At 48.8% G+C, this 12,796-nt stretch overlaps 1 protein-coding gene across 1 annotated transcript; it reads right to left on the bottom strand.

The window, feature by feature from the left end:
• Positions 1 to 4,177: 4,177 nt before the first annotated feature.
• KRT84 (keratin 84) lies at positions 4,178 to 11,813 on the bottom strand. The gene is made up of 9 exons (XM_039862228.1): positions 11,200 to 11,813; positions 9,770 to 9,978; positions 9,112 to 9,172; positions 8,547 to 8,642; positions 7,464 to 7,628; positions 7,178 to 7,303; positions 6,471 to 6,691; positions 5,960 to 5,991; positions 4,178 to 4,569 (listed from the first exon to the last, which is right to left on the bottom strand). The coding sequence occupies exons 1-9, from the start codon at positions 11,749 to 11,751 to the stop codon at positions 4,229 to 4,231; spliced, it is 1,803 nt and encodes a 600-aa protein (XP_039718162.1). The 5' UTR covers positions 11,752 to 11,813; the 3' UTR covers positions 4,178 to 4,228.
• Between the last annotated feature and the right edge of the window lie 983 nt (positions 11,814 to 12,796).

The following is a 12,796-nucleotide window of genomic DNA, read 5'->3' as shown; positions in this document are numbered from 1 at the left end:
AAACTTAGTTCAGTTTTCCAAGCCTTTGCTGCTGCATTGTGTCTATCCTGTGTTTATGGCATTTTGGGGGTTTGTCTGAAACTCGGACAGTGGGTTAAATCTCACCTCAGTTCTCAGAGCCTGCGTGGCCTACTTCTTTGGGTCTTTCATGCATGCGTGGATCAAAGGAGAGCCCAGGACTTGTGTGAATGTATATACAGAGAAATCTCCTTTTTCTTTTACAGGAATCTCTTTTATGATTTCCCCAGCCAGAAAAAATTAGTTTTCTCTTGGAGTTTTGCTGCCCATGTCATTGCTGTGACATAGCTCCATGACTGGTATCTACACTCGGGGGCAAAGCCACGAGAGAAAAACATGAGGATTCCCCTTCCATATTTTCCAACTCACAGGGACCTTTTTTCCTGCTTCCTCTGGTTAGAAAGACTGGGTTTCCATTGGAGTTTTAGCTGGTCAGGCTGATGGTCCACAGCCCAACAACTGAGGCCCACTCTCAGCTCAAGCCATGTAAGCAGAGGGAAAAAAAAAATACACGGGTCACTTCTTCAAGTTTTGTCTTACCACCATAATCTACCTGGTTTTGTTTACTTTTCAGAGTCCTCTGCCAGTTTTTGTTTTGTTTTGTTTTGTTTTAAAAATTTTATCCAGAGTATTTAGTTGTAATCAGTAGGAAAGAGGCTATAAATAGGCTTATGCCATCATGGATGGAACTCGAAGTCAGCTAGTTTTCATAGGATCACTTTGGCTGTTTTTTTGAGGACAGACTGAAGGAGGCAAGAGGAGAAGCAGAGAGCCCAGTTGGGAGGCTACTGCAGTAGTCCAGGCAAGAGTCATGGCAGTTTGGGTCTCAGTGATAGTCATGGAGGTGGTGAGAAGCTGTTGGGTTCTAGATATTATTTGAAGGTTAGGCTGACAAGATTTGCTAATGTGAGAGAAATAGAGGGGTTCAAGGTGATTCCAAGGGATTTTTTTTGTTTTTGTTTTTGTTTTTGTTTTGTTTTATTTTGAGCAACTGAATGAAATTACTGTCAATATGGAAGGAAGAACATGGAGGGGAAAGAAGGGAGATGAGTTTGTTTGGGAACATGTTTAGTTTGAGATGTTCATTAGATACACAAATGGCGATGTCAGTGAGCAATCCATTTACACCAGCCCGTAGTTAATGGAAGGTCTGGGCTGGAGATATAAACTCAGGAGTCACTGGCATATGGGTGGCATTTACAGTCACAAGACTGACTGGGTGAGGTCACTTATGGCAGTGGGTGGGATAGAGAGAGAAAAAACCTGATGGCTGGAGCCCGAGGAGTTCCAGTGTTGGCTTGTTCTCCAGCCCAAGAGATTGGAAGCAATGCCATCCAAGTGGCATGTGTCAGTCAGGGTCCAATCAAGGGACAGTACTACACAGTAACTTGAACAGGGGAAGTTTCATGCAGGCCATATTGGAGGTTAGAGTTCTGAGGAACTGGCTAGTAAGAAGTAAAAAGAACTCTAAAGAGTATAGAAATGACAGAGGTAAGGAACAGCCATTACCCTAAGGGCTGTGATGGAGGCCCCAAGGAAAAGCCACAGCTGAGATTTAGATTTCATCAGAGAGGGCATATCCACTGCTCATTGAGTTCCAAGAATTCTCTCTGGTGCTACACCAATGGACCTTGCTGGGAATCTTTCATCCAGAAGTTACTAGAAATCCACACTGTAGAGTGCTGGGGAAAGCTTTTCACAAGGAGGTGTCTTGTTGGAGACACTTTGCTATGAAATTGCCCAAGCAGGGTGCTGGGGGACGCCCATGGCTTCTGGGTGCTGCTGTTGCTGTGCATGGTAGGGTCTGATAGTACTGAAGCCGTCTGTGTTGCAGGAACCTGCACTGGAGAAACTGCAGAGAGCACAATGAAGCAAATTCCCCTACTCCACAACATCTCCCCAACGTCTATGGAAATGCCTATTGACAAGGCTTAACTTTGTGCCTGCTGGCAAGAGGAAATATTTAAAGGGATCAGATCCATTTGCATAGAGTAGGCAGTAAGGGTGAACTTGGAGCTGAGGAAATAAGTTAATGTGAGTCTGGCCGAGGAGAGGCATCAAGGCCAGATGGGGACAGCCTTGACGTTGCTGTCACCTGACTACACATAGTAGATGGGATGGGAAGTCATGAGCCCCTGGAAGCAGGAGGGCAGGTGACTGGTGAGTCCAGGGTCAGGCAGGCCTTCGGCTGTGAGCAGAGCAATGTGTAAGTGCTCAGGTTGTTGGCTAAGGTCTGGTCAAGGCAGCATATACAAAGACGGAAGATGTGCTTTCTGCTCTCTAAGGAGGACTCTTGAGGTGAGACAGTAGCGCGTAGTCCCTGCTGTGAGATCTGTTTCCTAATGGGGCTCTGCCCAGGGTGCTGGTCATGACTGCATCTTGGCTGATTCCTGCCCCAACGTGTGGTGCTTCTCCACTCTATGCTATAGTCATATTCAACCCCAGGCAGGTCTTCAAACTGGGGATGCTCTCTTCAACTTCTTGGCTTTTGCACACACTGTTGCCTCTGCTTGGGACATGTCTTCCTTCTTAGTATGGCTAGCTCATCATTCTTCACATCTCTGCTGGGAGACCACACACTCCCGGAAGCTTTTAATGATGCTCCAAGTCTGGGCTGGGCCCCTCTTTTGTGCACTGTAACATTGATTCTACTCTTAATACAGCACTTAGCATATTGAGTCACAATCGCCTGTTTGCCTGTCCATTGACCACTACTATTTCTCCAGCATCAGGCCTAGCATGTAGTAAGAACTTATCAAATGTTTGTTGAATAAATGAATGAATGAATGAATAAAGGATAAGAGGCCAAAAGTCAGATACATGGGAAGTGGAAGGGGGGTGTATGAGCAGATCACTCAGAGTTTATATTCCATGTTAAGAAGTATGAGCTGTTTTGGAAGGCAGTGGGGAGCCACTGAGGGCCATAAGCAAGGGAAAGCCATGATCAGTTTGCCATGTGAGGAAGAGTTCTAGAGCAGCCTCGTGGAGAATGAGTTAGATGAGGACAAGAGTGAGGACAGAATGATCAGGCCCCCCCTGCAATGATCTCAGAGGAACTGGGTATGGGGTGGGACTCAGGGGGCAAATAGGAGAGTTCACTTGGCTTAAGAGAAGGGCACCTATGGGGTGTAAGGCAATGCCTGGAGAGAAGTGGGCTGCTTGGCACTTATTTGAAGAAACTTTGCCATATGCCTTCCCTTCCTCGTTGAACTGTGAGCCTCTCCAGGGAAGGGCCTGAGCTCTCTTTCCTCAGCACCTCCCTTGTGCCCAGGACACCGGCCTCCACCCTTGGCAAGTCCCCAGGGTAGGGGGTGCTGGTGGAATCTAGAAGACAATTTCCCCCATCCCCAGCATGATCCAGAAGGAGAGGCCAGAGTCCTAATGATGTTAGCTTGGCAAGTTTATTGAAAACCTAGGCACACAAAGAGCAATACAAACAGGCACTTCACCGCACCCCATCCCAGGCCTCCCTGGAGCTTGCAGACATAAACCCTCTCGCAGCAGACAGGGCTGGGCCTCTCTCGCACTGCCTCAGGGGTATGGAGAGTGCAGAGCCAGCCTCTCCACGAGCAACCATCCCACCTCATGAACTCACATGCCAGAGTTAAACCAACAACCCAGGAAGAGAAGCAGCCAGGACATATGCCCCTTGGAGAAGAACCATCTCAGGAGACTAAAGGAACCCCTGGGCCACCAAGGACTGTGGAACCTTCTGGGTCAGAAAAAGAAGAAAAGAACCTCCTGCCAGGAAAAGGAAGAGGAAGGAGGGAAAGGATGGCAGGCTGAGGATGCCTGCAGTGTGGGCAGTCAACTCTCCATTCTCCAGGTTCATCCAAAGCTAGAATGGCAATGCGCCCAAACTTTTTTTTTTTTTTTTTTTTTTTGCTTTGGACTGATCTTTTTCTCTCCAAGCACCAATTTTCGTGATTGTATTGAATCTGCATATCTTGAGTCTGTTCAGCTGGGTGGTGGGGAATGATCCAAAGGAAGGAAATTGGGAGTCAGGGAGAAGCCAGTCTGGCTGGGTCTGCGGATGGAGCCTGTAGGTGGCAAAAAAAAAGTCCTCTAGAGGACACAGGCCTGGCAGAGCAGCCCCTGGAGAGAGTTGTGTGGTTTCCTGGCAGGAGGGGTAGCTGGAGCCCCCTCCAACCGGGGACAAGAGATACTGAAATGGTTCTTCCCTGGGTGGCGTCTAGCTGGTGGTTGGCTCTCAGTACTTGGTCCGGCGGGAGGTGGTGGTGGACACGAAGCGGACACTGGAGCCGCGGCTGCTGCGGCCACCGCTGCAGCTGCTGAAGCCGCCCTCGGTGGGCAGCGGACAGGGGACGCTGGAGGCACAAGCTTCACCGGCAAGGCCCGAGCCTCCCCGAGAGCCCACGCTCAGAAGGTCTCCACAGCCCGCATTGACCCGGGCACTGCCCAGGCTGGAGCCGCAGGCTCCCCCAGAACGGATGCTGCTGCTGGAGAAGGTGACTCCGCCACGGGAGACGGTGGAGCTGGTGACCAGGGGCTCAGGTCCACACACCACGCCGCCTCGGGAGCTGCTCACGGCTGCGGGAGGGAGAGACCATCAGCAAGGCTGCCATATCCTCCACGTTCCCCACTAGGGGGTGGGAGGGCAGGTCTGGTGGCATCAGGGAAGTGGCCTGGGTCTAAGTGGTTCCCATTGGCTATACAGTCAATACCCACTTTCCCGTGTCTTGTCTGGGTGGCTCAAGGGCTGTGACTCCACTAAAGTCAAACATTCAGATTAAAATGGAAGAATTCAGCCAATTCCCCAGATACTTGCATATAGCTATAGGTTGACTGTCATATATATGTAGCCAAAGTTGGCCTGTGCTGTGTTGAGGGGTTAGTGAGCTGCATTATCCAGACAGCTGGAGCAATGGCTCTCGTAAAACCCTGGGGCTTCTCTTCCAATTACATCCTGCACCTTGGTGGTCCCTACATTACCCCTCCAAGAGTCACTTGCCAGCTCTCTTCAGATCGACCCACTGATGGCCCTGCTCTGTAGCCCTCTGGTCTCCACTGGGCACACCTCTGTGCCCCAGAACCCTAATCTAAAGCTTGCTTAGATCATCTGCCATCCGTGGAGGTTCTCTCCTTACCTCTCCTCTTACCAGAATCCTTCCTGCTATCTGTGCTCTCCACTCAAGCCTGACCTCCTTGCTGCCTCCCCCTCAGCAGGCACTGTTATCCAAGCACTTGCAACTCGAACTATCTGACCCACCCAGTTTAGCACTTGGCTCCACACATGTCTACGTATATTTGTACTTTTGGAATCAGAAGTCTGGGTTTGACTTCTGGTTGTGCCACTTACTATGTGACTTCGTTTTTTCTCTTAGAGACAAGGAGAGTGCCAGTGCCTGTTCCTCCCTTCAGGGTTCCTGGGAGGATTAGGCTGACAGTAGATAGAACTGAACTTCCCAAGAAGATAATAATCCTAGACAGCAAGGACTGGGGCCCACCTCCTCTGTGCTCTCACCCTGCAGTGCCCAGCACGGTCCCTGCCTGCTTTGGGTACAACCAATACTTTGTCCGGCAGCAGCAGCAAAGGGACTTCCATTCAGCCTTGTCCCATCCCCTGGCATTGTGAGGGAGGGTACTCCATGGTACAGGCCTTTCTATTCCTTTCCTGGCCTTTGCCTTGAAGGACAAGACCACTCAAAGCAAAAAGGCTGACTCTCTTCCAGAACCCTCTTCTAACAAGGAGGCCTTGCAAACCTTGGTGATTGCTTACTTTGGGGAAGCAGGCTCTGGGGAGATCTCAGACCTCCGCTAAGGGGATGCTCCCAGTTTAGGGGCTCGATAGTCCCTGCTCCCCTGATGGCCCTGGCCAGCCCAGCCATGGGCTCCTGACCCCAATGTGAGCCTGACTTTACAGGAAATTTGAAGGGCCCCAGGAGAGAAATGTGAAGAGGAAAAGACTTAAGTTTCTTACATATGTTTACTGGTCCAACACCTTCGCAGATCCTATAGAGAGAAAGAAATACGTGAGTTCACAAGTAGCGTTGTTCCCTGAAAACCTGCTTGCTCTCAGGAGAGCTTTCTTGGCTGAGTGGACCGATAGACCGGTGGTTCTCGCCCTTGGCTGTACAAGCATCCAGAGTTCTGAAAAACTACATGTTCCTAGAACCTACCCCCAAACCTTTGAATCAAAATATTTGAGGAAATGTGTTATCATCATTTTAAACAAGCTAACCAATCAAGCAAAACTCCCCACGATTCTGGTGCTGCTTGTCTACAAACTTGCATTAAGGAGGCACAAATTTAGAGGCAGCTTCTAATTCCCCTCCACCCCCACCAGGAGCAACCCAACTAATGTTTGCAGGAAAGTCCCTGTTACTTCTAGAGATTGTTTATTTTAGCAGTTCTTCACCTGGGCCCCTCCCCCTACTTAGTCCAGATGCCCAAGTCTGACCTCATTCCCTCTGGGTGCACTGAGCGCTCACCGGATCTCCTCGCCCTCCAGCAGGCGCCTGTAGGTGGCGATCTCGATGTCCAGGCCCAGCTTGGCGTTCATGAGCTCCTGGTACTCGCGCAGCTGCCGCGCCATGTCCTGCTTAGCCTGCTGCAGGGCGCCCTCCAGGTCCGCCAGCTTGCATTTGGCATCGTTGAGGGCTGCCTCACCCTGCTGCTCCGCCTCAGCCACTGCAGCCTCCAGCTTGGCCCGCTGCAAGGAGGGCAGTTTGCAGATGGACTTTGGCAGGGTCTAGAGGATCCTTAGTGGGGGCAGAAACACTGCCCACTGTTGGTGGGGACACAGCCTGGTGCCAGGCCAGGGATGGAGCCCATGGCGGTTGCTTTCCTAGGGACTGTGATTCCGTAGTTTGATGTCACCAGGGGACAGAGCACTGTTTTGCTTCAGTTTCCATTCCCACTGATTTTGTACTCCCTGATGTCTGCCACTCCAAGAACCATGAGGTCCAGAGAGTAAAGCTATTCTTTCTGTCTCACCTGCCCTTCCAAGTCAGCCCCAGGCCTTTTCTTCTATATGGAAGACTCTCCTTCCTTTCCACACTTTCCTCCTCCAGGAAGTCTTCCTAGACTAATCCCTTCATTCCTCTGTTTCTGGGTCCTTGTGGTCTCCCTCACACCATCAGACTTGGGGATCCCCAAAGCTCAGGACTCTGCCTCTTCTCTCCTTTCCTTTGCCCACCTGAGCCTTGGCATGTTCAATCTCTGCCTTCAGCCTCTGGATCAGGCGGGTCAGGTCATTGATCTCATTCCGTGTGTTACGCAGGTTGTCACAGTGTTGGCCAGCTGTCACTCGCATTTCTTCGTACTGGTGAAGGAATAAAAGGATGTTCCAAGGGCTCAAAGGTTGGGCCAAGAACATAGCCCCAGCTGAGTTGAGGGCCCCAGATCTCCACTGGGTCCATTTCATTGTACATGAGTCTCATGCCAGGGTTGCCTACATCCTTCCCCAGCCCGCTCCTGCTCACCTTGGTCTGGTACCAGGCCTCAGCATCAGCCCGACTGCGCCTGGCGACCTCTTCATACTGGGCCTTAATTTCGGTGATGATTCCATCCAAGTCCAGGTCCCGGCTGTTGTCCATCTTCACGATGACCGATGTCTCTGAGATGTGCGACTGCAGCAACTGGATTTCCTGTGTTGGAAGATCAGCAAGACTCAGGAAGATGGACTCAGAGTCCCATCGGTGGCTGGGACACTGCCACAGGGTCCCCAGGATGTGGTGTCAGGAGCAGAAAGCATTGCTCATTTGTTCATAAAAAAGCAATGGAGCAGGCCATCCAAACCAAGGACAAAGAAAAAGACATGACCAAGAACCATTTCGAGTTGACTTCAAACCCTTCTTAAATGCTCGGACGCATCCTTTGAATACCCTAACTTGCTTAGGTGAATATTAAAACCATGGGGGCCGAAAACTTGGTGGAGAGGAGTGAGAGCCACACTAGGGCTTAAACTTTTCTTTCAATTATTCACAAAATGGCTGTGCCATTCATGGATCATTGAAAGCTGATGATATTTCAGAACATGGTGGTCTAGGAATTTCTATATCCCATGTCCTAGATAGAACTGAGGAGCTTGGTACTAGCCTACAAGGTGAAGACTCTAGAAAGAGCTTTCTTCAGCATTTCCATCCAGAGCCAGACATTCAGTTCTGGCTGGTTCTGACCAGACCAAACAGACTACTTATGGAGCAAAAGAGAGTTGATTAGATTAAACACAATTTTTCTTACATCTCCTAGCGAATCAGTTTTCCAGAGTCTTCTGATCAAAAGATAACAAGTGACATTCTCAGACCCCAATCTTTGAATTGGCCAAACAAGGGTCAGAACATAGATCCAAAGAGTTTATTCATAGACCAGAGTCCAGCTGATGAGAAGCCTGCTTACCTTAACTTCTCCACTTGTAGATATATCAATATACAAAGGATATAGATTTTAGAGGGGGGAGAGATGTATGATGCAAAATATTAGAAAAGATGTCAATCCAGATGAAGCCCCCAGAGCGTCCAGACCAAGCACTGATCTTGTATGGCTCAGAGGGGATAAGTCCTTACCGCCATGTATAGAGTTTTCAGGAAGTCAATTTCCTGAACTAGGGTATCCACATTGGTCTCCAGATCAGATTTATTTAAGAAAGCTGCATCCACATCCTGCATAGAAGAGAAAAGGGTAAGATGCTCATTACTCGTGCACTGTTTAACTGTGGCAGAGTCTGGAGATGGGTGGGAAGATCAGACCAATCCCCATAGAGCCAAGCCAAGGTTTAGGTGTGTGATAAAGTCATCGGATGGAAACACAGCTTAGTGACTATTATTCTTCTCCCTACTGCAACATAAAACTCCCCTGGGGTTGCTGGACTTTTCCTGAAGTTTATTTAGAGGCAAAGAGACTTTGGATAATCCAAGACTCTTAAAAGGCCACCTAAATAATTTAACCAATTCTAAATCATCTGAGGCTAAATCAGAACTTTGGAGGGAGCCTGTTGTGACCTTAGGGGGTCTCACTCTGTATGAGTGGTCCCAGACTCCACAGGGCTGCCTGGGCAGTTTCCTGGTGGTAGGGTCTTGAGAACATTTGCCTATCTGGAGAAGTTTGCCTGGACCTGTTACTCTCCCTTACCTTCTTGAGAGCCACAAACTCATTCTCAGCGCTGGCCCGGAATCCCACCTCCTCTTCATACCTGAATGGTAAGAATTAAGAGGGTGAGTTTTCATTCTGAGCTGAGAGCCAATGACTTCCAACTTCCTCGCTGCTCTATCCAGGAGCATGGCTCTCTGTTGCCACATACGTGTACTCAGATATTCTGTTCTTTCTTTAAGACCTTATATGAGCCAGTGACCTTCAGTTTTCCAAATCCCTTTTAATTTCTCAAATTGGATGTGGGGTCTGAAAAGCTGGCCCATTGCTAAGCTCTTCTGCTGGAAAAGATTTAGGGCCATTGCATTTTACCATAGAGGCAGTAGGACCCAACTTGTTGCTAAATCTGGGCACTGTTCTCAAAACCAGAGGGCTCCTTTTTCTGGGGCCAACTCACCCATTCCCACAGGCAGGATTAAGGAGAAACCATGCCCAATGCAGTCTCCTTTTTCCTCAGGTTCCATGGACAGCCTCCTCCTGCTCCCTTACATATCACTGCCCCCCCACTTCTGTCTCCAGGTTGCATTTTTAAACCAACATTCAACCCTGTTCTTTCCAGCTGCTCTCATCTGAGCTTGGCTGCTGCTTTGGCAACCTGCTCATGCCCATCCTTGGTCAGTGCAGTCCAGATGCCACTCACTTCTTCTTGAAACCCTCAAGGACATCCTGCATTTGGTTCCTCTCAGCTTCCAGCCGGGCCCGGTCGCTGTTTGCTATATCCAGCTGCCTCCGCAGGTTGGTGATGTAGTTCTCGAAGAGGGGCTCCAAGTTGCTCTTGGCACATTTCTGCTCTTGGAGGAAGTTCCACTTGGTTTCTAGAAGTTTATTCTGCTGTTCCAGGAACCGCACCTAAATCCACAGGGGCACAGAAAAGGCAATCGAAGTGTTTGACAGAGTTGACCAGTTCTTCAAATGGCCAGACACGACTCTCAACCTTGCGGTGACGTCGTTCTCTCTTCTGTTGACTTTCATTCCTCCTCTAATTCAGTAGAACCTGGAAGAGCAGGTCTGTGACCTTCTCATGCTCAGCCAGGCTCAGCTACAAACAAAGACTTTTGAACCAAACTACTTCAGTACCATTTCTCCTTCTATCCTCTGCGAAAGATGTAAGCTGGTTCACTGGGAAGTTGGAAAGATTGACTCTGCTTGAGTTGGGGTTTGTCTATATCTAAAAACTGAAGTCAGCCATCCCTGGCAGGAAATGAGGAGCAGAGTAAAGTACACTTGGGGTGGAATATGGCATTAGGATGTGGGAATTCTCAGGTCAGTCATACCCACCATCCCAGATATTTCATCAACTGAGACTTACAGAGCTGGAGGAGAACTCAGTGATCATTTGCTCCAACCCCTTATTTTAGATGAGGAAACGGAAGCTCGTAGAAGTGAGTTTCCAAGCTCAGACACAATCAGAGCCTTCCCACTCCATGAAGACATGGTTGGTGGGATGTCAGTTCCACAGCATTATTCCCCTCATCATCCTGAATATCAATGACTACCTATGGTCGTTCTCCACTATTTTTCTCAATCTAGGCAACTAGGCTGAATCGGATACCCCACTTGGGAGGTATGAGTTCTTTGCTTGTTTTTTACAAAAATTACTCAACTCCATTCTCTACTTTCCTAAGCCTGAACAGATGTGGTAATTCAGCCTCAGGAACTACGAAAACTTCAGAGAGCGTGAGGATCTCAAAGGATAAAACATTTTAAACTTCTACCAGTCAACACCTGGCTGAAGTCCTATTGTTTCTAGCCTGTTTGGGAGATATTTTTAAGTGACTAGGTGGTAAGTTTTAGTTTGTCCAGATGCCCTCAGATTTGGCTGGATGTTCCTCTTTCCTCCAGAAGACATAACCAGTATGTTAGTCTACCCCACCATGCAGTACTCCTCAGGCTTGTCCTTGCTCTGCAGCAGAGTGACTGGGAGATCATACCACAATGCCTTTGGTTCACACTTGAAGGATCTGGGTGTCAATGCCCTAGGCCTGGGCCTTTTCTTCTTAAGGAAAAGAACACCTGAATGCATTTCAGCTCTCATCATCCCAGACCCAGAGATTCAGTTGTCATAGGTACCTTGTCAATGAAGGAGGCGAATTTGTTGTTCAGTGTCTTGATTTGCTCCTTCTCATCCTTCTTCACTCTCTGAGCATTGGGGTCAATCTCCAGGTTGAGGGGGGTCAGCAGGCTCTGGTTAACAGTCACTGGTGTGATAGATGGAGTTGCTGAGACTCCAACTCCTCCAACTCTGTAGCCAAAGCCGGGGCCACCGAAGCCATAGCCAAGCCTACTGGTGGCTCCAAATCCCAGACCAACACCACTGCCGGCCCCAAACCCTAGATTAGCACCACACCCAGCACCAAAGCCAAAGGCCATCCCACTGCTAGCACCAAAGCCAGCTCCACAGCGGACAGGGCGAGGGCACACAGCTGCTGTCCGGGGTGAGCATGATCCATAGGTGATGACGCTCCGACTACCAAAGCCACCAAGGCCCCGGAAGCTGGGCCCACTCCTGCAGGAGACAGAGCTTGCCCGGAAGCGGTTTAGGTTCTGCGGGGCCGCTGCTGAGCAAGAGCTGAAGTTGCCCACATGGCGACCAGAGCTGACTTGGTAGGAGCGGCAAGACATGATGGTTTCCTGGGCGAGAGCAAAGCAGCAATTGCAGAGTGGGGCGAGCTGGAGCTGGGAGTCCCTCTGAGGCTAGTGGATCCCTCTAACTCCTTTTATGTGTGTGGGGATCTGAGGATTGGCCCCATAAAAGTGGAAAAAAGCCATTTGGAGGCATTTATGAGCTTGGGTAGTTAGCAGAAATTCTTCATGCCTGTAACCTCCTTAATAATGAGCTAATTCAGACACACCTATTCTGAGGACCGGGGCTATAACATCAACCCATAAACATTAAAAACACATAAACACATAAACATTATGGTCTTATTTTTTCCCCACAAGTCCACTACAATTGCCATTACGGGGACATTAATTTGCCTTGGTCATAAATCCAATAGACTTTTTCACTGCAAGTTGTGGCTAACCACCAGAAAGTTAGAATGGTGACAGCTCCAGCAAGAGGCTCGCACGTGATGCATCTATATAGACATAACCTCCTGGAGGAATGGAGGTCTGTGGAAGAGAGACAGGATTTTCAGAGCTCCAAGTAAGAAATTATATGGCCAGAATACAGTTTATTGCATCTATGTAGATGGATTAAATAGTCCAAAACCCTTTTGCAGGGTTTTATCTATCCTCCATGATCCGGTTTGGCTGTTTACATAAGAATTCAATCTTCATTAAAGCTCATTTGGGTTAGTGTAGACACATGTCTGATTAGAGACACTCAAAGAAGATTCATTCATTCACTCAACAATTATTAGGTGCCTACTCTGTCTCAGTTAGTGTGCTTGGTACTAAGGATACAGAGATTAAAAAAAAAAAAAGACAGTCTCTATCCTCAGATGAATCTGGTGGGGAAGATGAATCTTGAGGACTTCCACCAGTCAACACTTTTGTGGCCTAATTTGAAGCCAAAGCATGCCAATAATTTAGCCATGTATCTGTGTGGAAAGTTATCAACATGATTTTGAGCCCTCTTAATACACATTAGGGCTCATCTATAGCCCTGTGTGTGCAGGTTCCTCGAATTATTGATGAAACTTAGGCTAGGATAGAGACCCAC

This window comes from Pteropus medius, unplaced genomic scaffold, assembly GCF_902729225.1.
Source record: "Pteropus medius unplaced genomic scaffold, Ma_sr-lr_union100, whole genome shotgun sequence".
Classification (NCBI taxonomy): Eukaryota; Metazoa; Chordata; class Mammalia; order Chiroptera; family Pteropodidae; genus Pteropus; species Pteropus medius.
Note: the sequence above shows the minus strand (reverse complement) of the source record. Positions and strands in the feature narration are given on the sequence as shown.

Coding starts and splice junctions, on each gene's coding strand:
- KRT84 (XM_039862228.1), bottom strand. CDS start 11,751: ATGTCTTGCCGCTCCTACCAAGTCAGCTCTGGTCGCCATGTGGGCAAC. Junction 8,643..9,111: donor AGTTTGTGGCTCTCAAGAAG/GTAAGGGAGAGT, acceptor TCTTCTATGCAG/GATGTGGATGCAGCTTTCTT. Junction 7,304..7,463: donor AGGCCTGGTACCAGACCAAG/GTGAGCAGGAGC, acceptor TTCCTTCACCAG/TACGAAGAAATGCGAGTGAC.